The sequence below is a fragment of the Galeopterus variegatus genome, unplaced genomic scaffold (assembly GCF_000696425.1).
Source record: "Galeopterus variegatus unplaced genomic scaffold, G_variegatus-3.0.2 Scaffold1819, whole genome shotgun sequence".
Taxonomy (NCBI): Eukaryota; Metazoa; Chordata; class Mammalia; order Dermoptera; family Cynocephalidae; genus Galeopterus; species Galeopterus variegatus.
Window position 1 is genome coordinate 278,517 of NW_007727930.1, and position 18,605 is coordinate 297,121.

Sequence of the window (18,605 nt, forward strand, 5' to 3'; positions counted from 1 at the left end):
CTGCCGCTTGACGGTGGAGTTGAAACAAGCACCTGGGTTTCCTGGTTCTTGCCACAACATGATCCAGGAATCACTCTAGAGTATGTTCCTTTTTCTCCTCTTTTGACCCAGGGAGGGAAAAAAAAAAAGTGAGAAAGCCTGAAGAAGCATTTAAAAAATCAGGACCCTGAGAATAAAGTTATCCTGGAAAGAGGTGAAGACGGTAATTTCAGAGGTGGGAATTAGCAGAACACAGGAAAAGATAAAGTCTTATCTAGGGCAATTAGAATCAGCAGGCAATCAAAGGATTTTGTTACCTGTATTTAGGTGAATGCTCTGACACAGCAGGCTTTTGGAAATCCGTGGCCAAATCAGAACCTAGAGAGTGAGGACTTCTAACTCCCAAAGTTCACAGTGAGACAAAAGGCATTTGATTTTATTCTTAACTTGGCAGAGGGAAAAAAAGTGAAACAAGATGTCAGCTGGTATCTTCTTAGTCCAATTCCAGGGCATGGGGAACTCAAGCCCGGATCCTAGGACAATTCACAAAAAAGCTTTTGTTTTCTTGGCCTTCTAGACTTCTGAGACCTTGCTTCCACGTGTAAATTGAGTAGAATTTACTATAGAGATGGAAGGAGGTGTTTATATTTCAGTAATAGCAAATTTCACTGGACAGGTGGTATCACTGTCTACTCCATCCTGGCCGTTCTCGTTCTCCCCTGCCTGATCTCAGCTTCTCTCCTTCTCTCTGCTCTCCACTCCTCTCCTCCTCTTCCCCTTCCCTTCCAAGAGTGGAAAGAACAAACTCCTCCTCTGATCTTGAGCACAGCAGATTTTTTCCTCCTCTGGTCTCCAGCCTGCTAATATCAACACCCTCCCTACAAATGTATCAAAGCCTTTCCCCCAGGAGATGGCTCCTTCCCTAAGGGATTGTGGGGCCAGCTATCAAGATTAAAAAAAAAAAAAAATTGTATCTGTGTCTTTACATAAGATTGAAAGTATTTGACGTTTAATGAAGAAGATATCTGACCATAGTGTGGAATCTGTATTTTTTAATTGCTTTGTTCTGTATGGCATTTTATTATCATAACTAATAGGAAGGGGGATTTCTTGATATTTTTATAATTTTCGTAAGTCTTCAAAATGGTAAAGCATTAGCGATGGGATCTAGGCTTTATTCCCATCTTCTATCATTCACACCAAAGAGTGGTAGATCAAGCCATAACTAAGGCAGCATCTGGGGGTCTCCTTAAGAATTGGAAGCAGGGGAGGAAATCAGTACCTTCCAAGGGGGTGGGCTTTGAAAAGTCAAACCTATTAATAATGGAAACCATCAGATGCTGACAGCGGTATGTGCAGATTTGAAACCGCTCCCCTGAGGATGTTCCTCTGTTTGGAGAGAACACTCTGTCTGAAGTGATGGTAGACAACGAGCCAACGATGGTCTCAGTGGTGAGACAGCCGCAGCCCTGCAGAGGTGACTGCGGAAGACTTTGTGCTCTTTTAGACTCCAGGATTTTTTCTCTTCTGCCCTTTCCACTTAACGAAGCCTTGACTTCACAGACCGCACACCCCCTTTCCAATGGTAGGAGCAAGGTGTCTGCAGGGGCTCAGTCTCAGGTGATCTCCTCATCGGGGCGGGGGCCTGTCACTTTCATCCTTGCCTGTACCATGTGCTGCCGCAAGCATGTCAGGCTCACTTGTTTCTCTGTCCCTTCTGAAACCTCCCTCAATAAAGCTGTCTGAACGATGTGGGACCTCTCTATCAAATGAACGCATGACTTTTTCCACTGGAATCAATCCCCCCGGTGCTGTCTTCCATCTCATGTCACCTCCACAGCTGCAGTGGCCAGAGTCATAGCCCTGCTCTCCTTGGGTCCCCTACCTGGCTCCCTTAACACCCATTTCCCTTCTCTCAGGCGTCCAGCATTTCTTCCTTTTCACGACCCTTTCACATCACTTAGGAGGTTGCTTGTTTCCTCCGAGGTCTGTGGCTGCAGTGAGGAACAGCTGCCCCACCCCCACCCCGAGGAGAGGGGACCTGAGCCAGACACAGCCATGTAGCCTCAGCAGCCAGACACATCACAGGCAAGCACATCTTGGGCATGAGTCAAAGATCACAGCGTACTTTTTGGGGGATTTAATTATGCCTTATGCTCTGTATCAAAACTACTAAATATAGATAGTGATTATAATTGGAATATTTACAAAAACAAGACAGGTAGATGAATACAATAATGTGCTTTGTTTACTAATAGCTAATTGTTCTCTATCATTGTTTAATTCACCCCCTCTGCTTCCCTTTCAGTCTTAATTATCACAACTTCTTAACTCATAAAATGAATATTTTACCTTAAGCAAGCCCTGCTAGTGTTTGACAGGTGGTTACCGTTAAAAGCCCACAGGGATGGCTTCTGGTTAGCCTATGTTTTTTGTGTATTTAAGTAGGAGAAATGTTTGACTGTGCTGATGATTTGTAAGCATACATCACCATCAACTTTTATTGTCCTGCAAATTCCCTCTTCTCCCTTGTACTTTTCCCATTCCTGGCCTAGCAGGAGCTGAAAGCAGCAGAAGTGGGCATGATGGCCCATGTGATAAGCCTCATAAAGTTATTTTTTTCAAGTAATGGCTTCACTGAGAATTTCACTGTTCTGCTCTAAGCTTCTCTGGTCCCGTGGGCATGTGTGCATATGCTATGATCAGCCGTATCCAGTCCAACCAAATCGGCCCCTCAGAATACAGAGTACTCTATTTTAAGAAGCTCATCTCTCTTTTTTTTTAATGTAACACTTGAAAATACATCTAAACAGAAAGTAATAGGGCTTTAAATCAGAGCTATAAAAGTGATTTATTCATGAGTACATACTTATTGCCCTCCCTGTTGACATCCATTTTATATTAATTTTTCTTGAGTGTATATCCTCAGTTTTTTTCCTAAATTTTACTACTATATATGAACTTTTTATTCCACCCTTATTCCCATCTACTTTGCTCCAAAGACTCCCAGAATGTGCCGAAGGAGATCCACTGGGGTTCAGAACTACAATTTTGGAAACTCTGCTATGAAATGGTAATGCTCCCCAGTCACAACTGCTGACTTTATTAGGTAGCCCAGTAGCTGTTTTTTAATTAGGGAAAGAAAAGTTCTTAATCCATTTTTCCAAAGTCACTTTAGATGCATTTTTATAATCGTGCTCCACCGGCAGCAGGAGAGCTACTGAAAGCACACCTTTCTCTTAGGCCAGTGTTTCTCTTAGGTCCGCTCTACAGATAAGCAATTTCTGTAGCCCCATCCCCAACCCCAAACGACTCACAGCAGAAGAACCAATGATAATAATACTCCCTTTACGTGGTATAGTTTTCAAAGCAGTTTCAGACACACAAGTTCATCCAGTCTTTTTTTTTTTTTTTTCAAACATGAGAAAACAGAGGCTCAGAGAGATTAAATAAAGGGTGTTTTTGAGGTCACGTGGCTCAGCAGTCAGTCAGTGTGAGAGACCAGGATTTAAACCACCACTTGATGATGCTGATTAAAAAAATAAATTCAGTTTCAGCAGTAGGATTAAAGATCCGGTGATTTTCATTAACATTAAAGCGGTGAGCCTTTTACAGGCAATACTTACGAGGGACTGTGCTCTTCTTAGTCTGGGTCGGTCCTGCACTTTATTTTTCTTATCGTGTGACTGTCGGCCGATATCTGGGGCCATTTCTTTTCTTTTCCTTCTTCTGTAAATTGGAGAGCAGTGGGGAAGTCACAAATGATCATTTTAACACCTTGGTGGTTTGCATAGCTACTTGTCTGTCTGATTTTGTCGTTCCTTTGATTTAAAAGATTGTCTTCACTCAACTGGAAATAAGCCAAGCATCTATCAACAGAGAACCAGCTGATTAAACTCTGGCATATCCACACAATGGAGTACTATAGGTGTCAAAAAGGAAGGCAGAATATTTCTATATATAACTGTGGAGTGATCGCCAGGATATACTGTTACACGAAAAAAAGAAAGGTGGATAAAATAGTATGTATTGTGGGCTACCACTCATTTCAGAAAGGAGGTATTTAAAAATACACACACACACACACACAAGGGTACTTCAAAAAGTTCATGGAAAAATAGAATTAAAAGATAATATGAATCAAAAAGTTCACAGAAAGATTCGTATTATTTTTTAATTCTATTTTTCCAAGAACTTTTTGAAGTACCCTCATGTGTGTAATACATATATTTGCTTTTACCTTTTAAAATGGAAGGATTAAGCCATAAAATTTTGAAAAATGGCTACCTGTAAGTAGGATCCCCATGTAAATTGATCAGTGACAGGGAATATGGAGAAACAGGGACCATATGCTAGACTTTTCCAAATACACCTTATTTTGTATATTTGATTTTGGGGCCATCTAAATTTTCCTCAAAATTATAAAATAAAATGAAGGGGGAAAAAAATCCCTGAAATCTAAAAAGCAAAATGAAACAAATGATCTTGTTTATTGTGTTGGTAGCATTACCACACACAGAGGAGCTATTTCATGTGGCTTTCATATAGTAATTTGCCTGAATATTCTTAGTTCAATACATCCTAAGGACAAAAACACAGGTAAGGAAATCTTATACTGTTTCCAGTAATCATATTGTTCATATTAATATTAGTATTTGTTTTCTAAAATTATCATATATATGATGTATATTAGGATAAAGCATAGATCAGCAAACCATAACCCACAGGCCAAATCCAGCCTGCTGTCTGTTTTTGTAAATAAAGTTTTATTGGAACACAGTCACACCTATTTTTTGCATATTGTCTATGTCTAATTTCAGGCTACAATGGCAGAGTTGAGCAGTTGTGACAGAGATCATATGTCCTGCAAGGACTAAAATATTACTGCTTGGCCCTTAACGGAAAAAGTTTGCCTGAAATAATGGATCAAGCAATGAGTATTAATGGCCACCAACATTTCAAAAAGAGAGACAACTAGAAATGATGTGCCTGGCAATGGAAGTAAATATCCCTGTTCATTATATACTCAAGCCTCTAGGTCTATCAGCACGGCCAAGTACAGGGGACAGGGAACATGTTAGCTGCAGGAGGGTAGTGCTGTCCACAAAATCCAGAACGTGAGAAGCCCTACTGGACAAACGGCCTGATTTGGATAACAGATTACAAGGCAGAAATAAAGGTGGCGGGTGTGGAAGGGGGAGCAGAGGGGAAACCTATGGATCAAAAAAAGACTAAAGTGACATGTGGGCCAAATACAATGCAGACCTTATTCGGTCTGATTAAACAAACCAACTGCTTTTTTAAAACCAAGCACTTTTGAGACATTCAAGAAACCTGTAAACTGAGTAGATATTTGATTATATTAAGAAATCATTCACTGATTTAGATGTGATCATGGTATCGTGTTATGATTTTTAGAAAGAGTCCTTATCTTTTAAAGATATACATTGAAATATTTCTGGATGAAATAATATGACATTAGGATTTGTCTCAAAAATTATTCAGAGGAAGGGAGAACGGGTGAGGGATAAATGAAGCCAGATTGTCACAAGCAGAAAACCGTTAATGCTGGTGACAGTTACAAGGGGTTCATTTTGCTACTCGACTTTTGTTTATATTTGAATTTCCATTATAAAAAGTTTTTTTTTTCCTTTTTGTCTTTTTTACTGACCGGTAACGGGATCACAACCCTTGGTGTTGCGCCCGCACCGAGCTCAGCCAGTGAGCGGGAACCGGTCTCCACATGGGATCCGAACCCTCGGCGGGAGCGCCACTGCGCTCCCAAGCGGCGCACTCTCCAGTGCGCCACCGGGCCGGCCCTATAAAAAGTTTTTTTTTAAAGATTGCCTTTGCTCAAATATTACTTGCCACTTTATTCTCAAAAATGTCCACCAACTTTTGATGGAGAAACTTCAAACATACAGAGATGTGAAGGAATAGTACATAAAGAATAAATAAAGAATATGTGATTAGCCATATGTTCTCCAAATAGATTCAACAATAAAATTTTGCTATTTTTGCTTCATCTCTCTCTATATATGCATACATGTATACATACATATACACATGTACACACACTATATATATATATATATTTTTTTTTTTTTGCTGAGGTCTAGCTAGAAGTTTATCTACTATGTAAATTTTTTTCAAAGAATCAACTTTTGGTTTTGTTCATTGTGTCCACTGTTTGTCTGTCTTCTATTTCATTAATTTCTGCTCTTCATTATTACTCTCCTATTTACTTTGAGCCTACTTTGCTCTTCTTTTTCCCACGCAGTGTGGCTCCAGGCCTCCGTCACTATCCTATTCTGCCTCGATGTTAATCTTGTTGAAATATATACTAAAACATGGCAAATGTATTAGAACATTCTCACATATTACAAAATTTGTTTCCTTAATTTATCCTTACTGTGTGTGTGTATTCACAAATGAGCAGACACCTTTTTGCAATTTGCTTTTTTCACGTAGTGGTATAGCCTGGAAATCACTCTCATCAGTTCACAGCGATCTTCCTCATTCATTTTTACAGCTGCCTTGTACTCCATTGTGTGGTGGACCATATTTTATTCAACTACTCTCCTATGTATGAGCATTTAGGTTGTTTCTAATATTTTAAAATGAAAAAACAATGTTGCAATAAATAAATGTCCTTGTGCAGATATATTTTGCTATTTTCAAGGTTTATTCCTAGAAGTGAAATTCTGGGTCAAAATGTAAATACATCATATTTTTGCCAAATATTGTCAAATTTCCCTCCATAAAGTTTGTGCTAATTTGTATTCCCACCAGCAGTGTATGAAGGTGCATGTTTACCCACAGCCTCACCAACAGAATATATCATCAAACTTTAAAGTTTTTGCCAATCAGATAGATTGAAAATGATATTTCAATGTAATGCTGTGCAGAAAGCAACACAGGAAGGATAAGCCAGAAACTAATGAGATTTATTACTGGGAATGGGGTGGAAAAGATGATGAAGGTTGGAGTGGGGTGGAAGAGATAGGGGAGTAATACTTCTCTGAGCATACTTTTTGTATATTTTTCATTTTAAACCCATGTAACATAGCCATAATGAGGGAGATATTTTTTAAAAAAACAACACAAAACAACTTTTGAACACAGTATTGTGAGTATACAGTAGTCCTTATCTGTGGGGAATATGTTCCAAGATCCCAGTGGATGCCTGAAACTGGGGATAGTACCAAACCTATTATATATGCTATGTTCTCACCTAAACATTCATACCTGTGATAAAGTTTAATTTATTAATTAGCACAGTAAGAGATTAACAACAATAACTAATAATAAAATGGAACAAAAGTTACGTGAATGGGGTCTCTATCAAAATATTTTACTGCACTATGGATCTTAACAACCTCAGCACACTATTTCTTTTCTTATTAAGTGAAGAACTTTCAACTTTACACTTAAATGAAGCACCTTATGGCTTCTCTTTGACATATCTGAATTGCCAGCTTCCCTACTCGTGTGCTTTGGGGCCATTATGAAGTAAAACCAGGGTTACTTGAGCACGAGCACTGAGATAACCCAACAGTAGATCTGACAACTGGGGTGGCCGTGTGACTAAGTAGCCTGGATCCGCTGGACAAAGGGATGATCCACGCCCCAGGTGGGATGCAGCGGGACAGCGTGAGATTTCATCACACTACTCAGGACGGTGTGCAATTGAAAACTTATGAATTGTTTATTTCTGAAATTTTCCATTTAATATTTTTGGAACTCAGCTGACTGAGGGTAACTGAAACTGTAGAAAGCGAAACCATGGATAAAGGGGGACTACTGTATACCTTCAGGCTAAAGGCAAAAGAATCATAATTAAGTATTGAATTCCAGTTAGTAGATTTGTTTTTATAGTGCTGTGGGTTAGCAATTCTGAAATCTTTCAGAATCTGTAAGTAAATATAATATATACATGTATATATAATATACAATATGTAAATATAATGAAAGCCAGGCTTCTCACTGTTGGAGGAGGGAGGTGCAAATATGAAAAGGGGAAAGGCTCGAATGAACCCTGTGTTGCTGGACTGGGATTTAATATTACAGTATTAGAAGCTGAGAGTTAAATCATTACAGCTACAAAATGCAAACAAACCATAATGAATAGGGCAATTTTTCTAATAAAAGTTAGTTTACTTTTTGATTATTTTTTGCTTCTGTGCATTGAAAAGCTTTTGTATTTCACAGTGAGTTCTATTTTGGTCTGTTCATACACTGAACTGCCAATAAATTGTTCCAAAAACAAAGAAGTCAAGAAGGGCATGGAGCTTCTTACCCTTGCCAGGTGTGCTCGATGGGGTCACAGTTGTCTAGGTAATTAAAACGAATGATATCAGTTGGATGCTTATCAGAGGACCGCCAAGGTGGAAGTTCTTTCTCCCCTGGGTTATTCTTCCTTCTTAGAGAGGAACAGGACCGAAAAGCTGACAAAGGGGACTGCTTTTTCTCTGGAGAACTACTTGGAACTGGCTGAACATCGGCAATTACAAACCGATCTTTTGGAGGTGTCTAGAAGAAGAAAATTAATTATTTCTGTTCTCAAAACACTATAATAACAGTAAAATAAAGAATGTCATCATCGTCACTGTTATCACCATCATCACTGTGGTAAGGATAATGGTGATGGTGGTTACTGCACCCACTGCCCCAGGAGCACTCCTTGTGCCGGGCATTGTCTCGGGCACCTTTCATGCATTATCCTATTTAACCATCAGAATTACTCAATGGTGATGGTGGTTACTGCACCCACTGCCCCAGGAGCACTCCTTGTGCCGGGCATTGTCTTGGGCACCTTTCATGCATTATCCTATTTAACCATCAGAATTACCTCATGAGGTAATCATTACTACTCCCACGTTACAGAAGAGGAGATTGAAGATGGGAGAAACCAGTTAGTCTGCCCACTATTACATAAGTAGCAAGTCACAGGGCCAGAATTTGAATCCAGGACTGTCTTGCTTCAAGCCTACTCACCAAGTCTCCTCATCCTAAACTGCCACCTCTGCTGCCATATCACTGACTAGTTTGTCACAACCGCAGTTAATTTATTAATAAAAACTACACATTCCAAAAAACAAGTAAGTACTCCAGCCCTAATTCTGTGTATGAAATTCATACGGTTTTTATGCAGTTGTAGCCTAAGGGAGGTGGTACTGGCACGTTGAGATGACATTAAAGGCTTAACTTGTGTTCATTAAGAGATCAGGGAAGCCTTGCTTGGCCAGTTGGTTTGCTTCAGTTGTTTGTGAAAATCAAGAAATCCCCCAGTCCCTCCAAACGTAGTCACTTAGTTTTCCATTCTTGTTTCAACTGCTCTTTGTATACATTTCTATTACAGGATAATACTTAGTACTCAGTGCTGTAATTATTTATTTGTCTATGTCCTAGGCACTGTGAAAGCAGGGTTAGAATCTTCCTACTCTCAACACACAGCAAATAACAGGGTTTAATAAATACTTATTCACTTAATGAATGATTGTGCCTAGTAGCAGATTAAGAAGATGTTTTGTACTTATATGATTGATAACTCATTACTGGTTTAGTGTTCAATATTTTGTGCAGGTCTCATTTGGTATGGACATTCATTTCATCTCTTGAGCTTATTGAATTAAGTCTGTCTGTTTTTGCTGCAGGAGATCTAGTTTAATATACTGGGAATAAATAATACATGATAATAAAAAAGAACTTCAAGGGGAGAAATTCTGGCATAAATGCTAGTAATTATATATAAAAATCATTAATTCTGAAAAATACAAAATGCTTGACACTTTAACAAAATAGGTACTAATAAAATCTGTGACTACTTTTCTGTATTAAGTAAACAACATTTTTGTTCACATCACCTGAAGTCTTTTTGAGAATTTTTAAAGTCATAAATGGAGGTTGAATTTTGCTTGTTTTTGCAGCTAGCCAGTACAGGGACCTGAACCTGTGACCTTGGTGTTATAAGGCTGTATTGGCCAGCCCTGAATTTTATTAAAGTCTTTTGTTTGCATATACTGAAATTATCATATATCTTTTCTCTTTTATTCTGTGAATTCTATTGACTGATTTTTGACTATGCCAATCTGACTTTCCTTAGATATATCCCAATTGATCATAATGTATTATTCTTTTTATATAGTACTAGATTTAATTTAATACTTAATTTCATTCTTGTGTCTATGTTCATGAGGGAAACTGGTCTGTAGTTTTGTTTTGTTTTCTTGTAAAGTCTTTGTCTGGTTTTGGTATCAGGGTAATGAGTTGGGAGTAGTCCTTCTATTTTCTGAAAGAGGTTACATAGAATTGGTATTATTTCTTCTTTAAATGAGTGGTAGAATTCACCAATGAAGCTGTCTGGGTGTGGGGTTTTGTGAAAAGTTTTAAAATGATGAATTCAATTCTAAATCAATATAGATTTACTCACGTTTTCTATTACATATTCAGGCAGTTGTGAAAATTTGTTTTCCAAGAATCTTGTCCATTTCATCTAAGTTATTGAATTTAATGACATGAAATTGTTTATAATATTCTCCTATTTTTAAAAAATTTATTTATATTTATTTTTATGGGGTACAGTGTGTTGTTTCAATACACGCATATACTGCACAATGATTCACTTAGGGTAGATAGCATAGTTTTGTACCCAGAGAATCTGTAATGATTCCCCCTCTTTCAATCCTGATATTTGTAATTTGTGTTTTCTCCCTTTTTTCTTGATGAGTATAGCTAGAAACTTATCCATTCTATCTATGCTTTCTAAGAACCAGCTTTGGTTTCATTTACTTTCTCCATTGTTTGTCTGTTTTCAATTTCATTGATTTCAGTTCTTTGTTATTTCTTCCATGTATCTACTTGGGGTTTAATTTACTTTTTTTTTTTTTTTTCTATTTTGAAGCCTTCTTGAAATTATGTTTTCTAGCACAGGTACTATAGCCTCACAGATAGTCTTGAAGTTCATTCTAGTCAAATACTCTCATTTTAAGGTTGGAGAAACAGGTGTTAACTACTCTCACTGCTATAACATGCTTTCAAAAACTCTACTGCTGGGCCAGCCCGGTGGCGCACTCGGTAGAGTGCGGCGCTCCCGCCGAGGGTTCGGATCCTGTATAGAGACCGGTCCGCTCACTGGTTGAGCATGGTGTGGGCGCAACCCCGAGGGTTGCGATCCCGTTACCGGTCACGAAAAAAGACAAAAAGGAAAAAAAAAAAAAAAAACCTCTGCTGGAGCAGAGACCAGGTACAAAGTAAGGGGGATGATGATGTTGCTTGAGGGAGCTCCAGTGGCTGCCTATGTTCACTATCATCGGAGCCACCACACAGGGAATTACACAAATTATAAAAATATGTATAGAACTGACAGCTAACTTAGATGGCTTCATTAACTTTAGTCTTTCTGACTATGTCTATTTCCTTAACTAATAAATCTAAGTTTATTAGTTGATTTTTCTTAACCTTAGTCTTTCTGATTTAGGTCTATTTCTTTGGCAGAAAAATTTAAGTTTCATTTAATAAAGTATTCCCTAAAGAAATTGAATACCAAGCAAAGAGGTAGTGATTTTCTTGCATCCAAACTATACATTATTTTTAAATATGGTTATGTATAAATATTTTGTGGGATAGAGTGACTGCTGAAGACAAACCATTAAAGTCAGTATTATATATAATACTCAAAACTTCTTTTCATTCTACTCGTTGGTTAACTACTTTTCTTTCCTCTGTCCCAGAACAGCGTGAGCTTCAGCTATTGAATGCTACTCTCTGTTCCCCAGCTGAGAATGAGATTCAAGAAAAGCCTTATGAGGAAAGGAGTCATAGCTGTGCTAGTTTCCATCATTGCAGTTTTAAAAAATTTTTTAGAGAAATCCTCATGAAGCATACCAACTACTGAAGTCAGAAAGACTAGTTTTGTCATTGCAATTGTAACAATACTAACTATGCATAGTTTATTACTATATTAAATGTAGATGGAGTCTACATTAAGAAAACATAATAAAGCCTAAACCTAAATGAGCAAGTTAGGGGTTGACTATTGATATTTCAAAAGGAGTTTTCAATTTTAAAAGGACTCACTGCAGTTTTTTCAGACTATGATACCCCTGTGGTTTTAGAAATAATTTTAAATACTTAATTTACACATAACTTTTCAGGAACTCATCTATTATACAAAATGAAGCACAACTCTGCATGAGTATAGATAATGCTATAAACAAAAGACTCATAAGAATTTCCTTTAAATTATCTAATTAGCTGTGACTATGAGAATGAATATATACATTAGCTATAGTGCATAGAAAGCCACTAGAAAAATTACTCTTGCATTATTTACTTTTTATGATTATATGTAAATGCTCTATACTGCTTAATTTCTAACTTAATATGCCCATTAGACCCTTCCCTAATGACTAATTTATTGGAAAACTTTTCCTTACAAATGATATGAAAATAAACTTTTGGCTCACTTGGTAGGATCATAGAAAACTTGAATTAGGAAAGTAAAATTTGATGACCAATAGGTAACAAATACTGCGCATTACCCACAGAGTCCCTGTGTCAGAACCACCTGCTGTCTGAGTTGGAGGTACAGAAATCAAGGACCTGGACAGAGAAGAAGCTCCACAATCCTAGCCTCTTGAATGCAACTGTGGTTTGGGAGAGCCAGATGAGGGCTCTCAACTAACATGAATATCTTGATAAGGGCTATCAAGCCTCAGAAAAGAATTTTGAAATCATGGTGTATTTCCTTAGAACTACGTCCCTTCCCCAACTTCAAGCTTGACCATTTATTCTTAGTTCTAGAATTGGTAAGTAGCTGATGTTTGTAAGTTTGCTGTTTTTGTCTCAAATTTACCTTAGGTTTGGTAACATGAAGTTCTTTCACCATTTGAATATAGTGCTTCTTCCAGATCCCCTGCTCAAAGGGAGATGGAGAGAAATTGATGTCCCAGTTAAACCGTAAACATTTGAGCATCCAGAGCTGGTCCAGCTCAGCTAGGTTCTTCCAGTGCCAGCTCACCTGGAAAAACAATGACAATTAAAAACAACAACTACAACCTACTCAGTTTACGTGCTTACTTTCTCTAGGTTTTGAGCTGTCACCCTGGACCTTAGATAACTTTTTTGTCCTTTTCCTCCAAATCACACTTAAATAGGTACCTTCTACCTGAAGTGCTTCCTAGCCAGGCAGAAGAATGTATTTTAAATGCTAATTCAGACCTAGAATTAGAGTCAAATAATATATATTGAGCACCTATTAACAATCCTCATAGCAATTTGGGGAGGTAAGTATAATTATTACTCTCATATTGCAAATGAGGAAATTGAGGCTCAGATAGACTTTGGAACTTCCTAAAGGTTCCTGAAGGTCACAGGAAAACTATATGAAGATTGTATAAACGCAGGTCTGCACATTGTTTATTCATTTTGTGATATGCTTCCTTTTCTCTCCATTCTTACAATTTCGCTAAATACAAATTTTATAAATGGAATATAATTACTGATACTATATGGTGTGTCTTGTATAGCCTTTAAGATTCCACAGAGCATAAAGTATTTGTTCTGTACATTCCATTTCCTTACCATTATGGCCAGTCCCACACATACAACAAATGGTGGAGGTGGCCCTTCTATGTGTAGCAGTACTTATACAATAATTTATCCTAGGTTTTGAATAAGTCTTGCTGGAAACTAAGGTCATGGTCATATATAAAGTTGAAAGATTAGGTTGTAAGTTGTAAGAGTTGCTAAGAGGTACAAAGATGCTTATACAATAATTTATCCTAGGTTTTGAATAAGTCTTGCTGGAAACTAAGGTCATGGTCATACATAAAGTTGAAAGATTAGGTTGTAAGTTGTAAGAGTTGCTAAGAGGTACAAAGATGCGTTTTAGTTGTAAGAGTTGCAAAAATGACATTGAACCTTCAAACCCAAATTTCACCCTTGGAAAAATGGCCTTTTTTTAAAGATTAAGTAAAATATTAATAATTTTTGAGTGCCCAAGCAAAACAAAACAACAGCAAAAACAACAAAATCAGACCACTCTGTAATGGCCCTTGTTATCCATACATCTGTTTTATCTATTTTTCTTTTCCTCCCTCCTTCCATCCACCATTTATTGAGCTTCTACTATGTTAAGTATTGTTTTATGTGTGGAGGATGAGAGTTTAAGGAGGAAGTAGAGCACAATTAGAAGAAATGAACGGTTCAGGAGTTGGAAGGAGGAAAAAGATGAAAGGATCTGATAGAGCCCTGCAGGCAGGAACAGAAATTACATCTAGTTTGTTCAACCCAGAAATGAAACAAAACCCACCTTAATTTCCATATGGTAAATTAACTCAATTTAAGGAAGAGATAGAGTTTTGCAGGGAGGGGATGGGAAGAAAACTCTCAATTCTTTTTTCCCCCCCTATATAAAGATGACCAGTAAGGGGATCTTAACCCTTAACTTGGTGTTATCAGCACCACACTCTCCCAAGTGAGCCACAGGCTGGCCCTAAAATCTCTCAATTCTCACTCCTTTCCTTAGATCTTGTTTTGAACTGGGCATTTAAGTTGTTGTTTTTTGTTTTGGGGTTTTTTTCCCCCCAAAGGCAGATAAGGTTTTCATTTTGTTTTTATGTTTTTTGTTTGTTTTTCAAAGGTAGAGAGGAATAAGTATTGAAAGGTAAGTAGTAGGAGCTCTCAAAAATATAGGAGGTGGCATTCTTCCCCCCACTGTGGAATACACTAACATTTATAAAGCAAATGTATTTCACAGGGCCTTGTTTCCAAAGCCCTGTAGTTTCAGGTATAACCTTAACTTTTTAAAATTACATATAGAAATGATAAGCTTGCAAATGACAGGAAACTTTCCCCAGGCTAAAAAAGTACAGAGTTCACAAACCGCCCCCACCCCACCCCCCAGTTTCTCTTATTATTAACATCTTAGTGTGTACCTCTGTTACAATTATGAACCAATATTGATACATTATTATTAACTGAAGTTTACATTAGGGTTCCCTCTTTGTGTACAGTTCTATGGATTTTGCCAAATGCATAATAATGTCATGTATTGACCATTATACTATCATACAGAATAGTTTCACTATTTTTAATCTTTTCCATTATGGTTAGTCTCCATTATACAAAAGATACTCTCTCTCTTCCAAAAGGTTTTTAGTATTTTTAGATCAATTCATCAGGAATTGATTTAGTGTACAATATGAAGTAGAGGTCTAGTTTTATTTTTTCACATATGGATACCCAGTTGTGCTAACATCATTTACGGAAAAGACAACCCTTTTTGTGCTGATCTGCAGAGCCATTTTTGTCATAATTTAGCCATATATCTGTGGTTCTGTTTCTGTGATCTTTTTTCTCTTTTATTGTTCTATTTGTCATCCTTAACACAATATCATACTGTCTTAAATCATATAGCTTTCCAATAAGTTTTGATATCTGATATAGCAAGTCCTTTCACGTTGTTTTTTGTTTTGTTTTAATTTTTATTGAGCCACAATTGATTAAACAAATTTTGGGGGTTTGATGTTGACATGTGTTGACCAAATCAATATTACTAGTATATATATTGTTACAAACTGTACTTATTCTTTATGCCCCTTATCCAATCTCTCCCTATCCCCCCTCCCTCCCCTCTCCCACCTCTGATAATGCTAGATTTCTTCTCTCCCTCTGAAAAAGTAATGGTAATTCTGTTGATTTGTTGCCTAGATGATCTGTCCAATGCTGAGAGGTGTGTTCAGGTCCCCCAATATTATTGTGGAGCAGATGCTTCTTCTGTCACTCTAGAATGGGCTTTGTGGAGAGAGACATCCTCTTCTTTTCTTTGGTCTCTGCTGGTGACTCTCGTTTCAATGCACTCCAGTGGCTGGTGGGCCATCTGCGTAGTGGTTGTGATGTCTAGCCACTTTCGCAGAAGCCGTGGTTACTGCCGTGGCTGTGGTGGGCCACCCACATCGAGGTGATGTTTTGGGCATGCTCGTTGGCACTGATGGTGTGCCTGGTTGTGGGGGGGTCCGGTGGCCAGCTCCTGCCTCAGGTCTCCAGGTGGGCCCCAAGGCGCTGGGCCACCCCCCATTCTTTTTAAAACACCTCAAAGCTCATTTTGGTGCAATGACTTGTTTACTTTAACTCTAGCGGAAGAACAATGGACTGTGTCTTCCTCAAAGTCAGTAGAGGTAATAAAATATGCAGAGATCTTGCAAGATTGACATATAGTGCACACAGGTGATAGAATTAGGTATTTCAAATAGCATTTCCCTCTAATGATAACATTCTCATCGTGAAAAACTTGGAAAACTCTGAGAAGTTTAAAGAAAAACAATACCTACAACCCCATCAGAGATGGCCATTATTAACAACCTAGTAGAGTTCCTTTCCTTTCCGTCTTTTTGCATGAATGAAAAATTGGGAAACTCTCTATACAATTTTTTTTGTTGTTGTCGTCGTCTAATCTCTCTTATCACAGGGAGGGCACGGTAAAGATGCTGGGCACCCACTGCTCCCCACCCCCACCCCCTGGGGGTGGCAGGTGGACAGTCAGTCCCTCCCCAGGGTCTTGGGCCACTTCTCCAGGTCTGCATCAGCACCAGGCAGGGCTGAGGCTGCGGCCTCTGTTCTCTCCTCTCCAGCAGCTACACTGAGCGAGCCTCCAGTCAGGGGGGAGGTTCGACAGCTCATCTGTCAGGCTCAGTCCCAGCTCATCCAGGACCTAGGACACTACAGCATCACTGTCTTCTTTGTCTTCCTCCTCACCAATGGCATCGCAGACGGCGACATTCATCTCCACCTCCTTCACGTCCATGATCTCTGCCTGCCGTTCCAACGCCAGTAGGATCTTCTGGTTCTGGGGCAGTTTCAGCTGTCTGTGCATGGCGCCCATGGCCCTGGTGATGCCCTTCATGGCTTGTGTCATCCAGCTGCTGGGCTCGAGTGTCTGGCTCTTGAGGGACAAGGCCTGGATATTGGCCTGCAGCAGCGCAAACTTGCACCCACACCGCCAGGTGGGTCCTGGGCCTTTCACCATGCTGCGAGGCTTCCATCCAGCTCTGCTCGGCCGTCTTCCGCACGTCTGCTCTGACCTCCTCCTCCTCCTGGGTCTCCAGCTCCCGTGTGGCGCGGCTCATGGCCCGCTGGTGCCGCGGCAACAGACACTCTGGCGTTGCCCAGGGCCTGAACGAGGAGTCCACGGTGGTAGTAGATCGAGGGCAGGCCGGAAGCGGGACATGGACCCACTTCCGCTTCCGGGTCACACTCTTCCTGCTTGGATCCCGTTTGCCCACCCATGATGGCCAGTGGTTTCTGTATATATATGCAATTTACCATATTGTTTTCTTCATTTTACTGTCATAGCAGCTCTGTTCTTCCAAAACATGTTTTCTAATGGCTGCACGATACTCTCCTATTAGTGGGCATTTAGGTAGCTAATGAGATTAAAAGTTAGGGCTAGCTGCTTAGCTCAATTGGTTAAAGTGCAGCCTTATAATCCCAAGGTCACGGGTTTGATCACCATATTGGCCAGCCAGCAAAGGAAAACAATTAACTAATTAAAGGTTATTTCATTTTTGGGATAGGTAATATGTATACATTAATACCAGTTTCAAAAATACAAAGGGGTACACTATAAAAAGTGTCTCTCTCCTATCCTGTCTTCTAATCACTCATTTCTCTCCCTAAATGTAACCACCGTTACCAGTTTCTTTTGTGTTATTCTGGAAATATTCTAGACATATATTAACAAATATGTATATATTCTTTTTCTTTCCGAAATGGTAGGACAGTTCTGTGCCTTTGCTTTTCCCGGGGATGATATATTTTGGAGATTGTTGCAATTTATTTACCCAGTCCTCTACTGGTGGACATTTCCATTGTTTCCAACTTTTTGCTATTATAAACAATGCTGCAATATTCTTATACAGACATAATATTTTCACATGTTGAAGTATACCCATCAGACTAATTCCAAGAAGGGGAACTGCTGTGTCAAAGGAAATTTTATTTAAGATTTTAATACTACCAAATTGTTCTCCCTGGTGGTTACACCAGTTTATCTACCAACAATATATGAAAGTTCTTGTTTCCCCACACCCTCACCATCATAAGAAGTTATCATTAAAAAATCTCAATCTGAATCATGAAAGAAGGCATGTTATAAAGAGGCTAAGCATCCTACATATTTTACAGACATCTGCATTTCTTTTTCTGTGAACAACATGTTTATTTCTCTTGCTCATTTTTAACTGGGTTGTTGGTCTTTTTTAACAAAATATATTTACAGGAGCTCTTCAAAAAGTAAGGAGATTAGCCCTTTGTTTGCAATATATTTTTTCCCTGTTTACTGTTTGGATTTACTCATGATGTTCTCTTCCCTGGAGACTATCTTAATTATTATAGTTACAATTTTAAACCTTTCTTTCTTCATTCTTGCTCATGACATATTAAATGAATAAAACAAGATTTTAAATTGTATATTTTCTTTTAAGACCTCTGGGTATCATAAAATACAAAGGCTTTCTTCCCACGTTTTCTTTGAATACTTTTTTTTTTTTTTTAATTTTTTTTAAAGATGACCGGTAAGGGGATCTTAACCCTTGACTTGGTGTTGTCAGCACCATGCTCACCCA

The 18,605-nt window shown here is 38.6% G+C and overlaps 1 protein-coding gene and 1 pseudogene across 2 annotated transcripts in view; both read right to left on the reverse strand.

Annotated features, from left to right (window-relative positions):
* FBXO16 (F-box protein 16) overlaps positions 1 to 18,605 on the reverse strand; it is a 51,821-nt gene that overhangs the window by 9,996 nt on the left and 23,220 nt on the right. For both annotated transcript variants that reach the window (XM_008579135.1, XM_008579136.1), the window contains exons 5-7: positions 12,836 to 13,000; positions 8,279 to 8,511; positions 3,606 to 3,708 (exon numbers count right to left, since the gene is read on the reverse strand). In XM_008579135.1, coding sequence (XP_008577357.1) covers positions 3,606 to 3,708; positions 8,279 to 8,511; positions 12,836 to 13,000 — 501 coding nt within the window. The remainder of the gene's footprint in view (positions 1 to 3,605; positions 3,709 to 8,278; positions 8,512 to 12,835; positions 13,001 to 18,605) is intronic.
* On the reverse strand, positions 16,522 to 17,268 carry LOC103595687 (annotated as a pseudogene).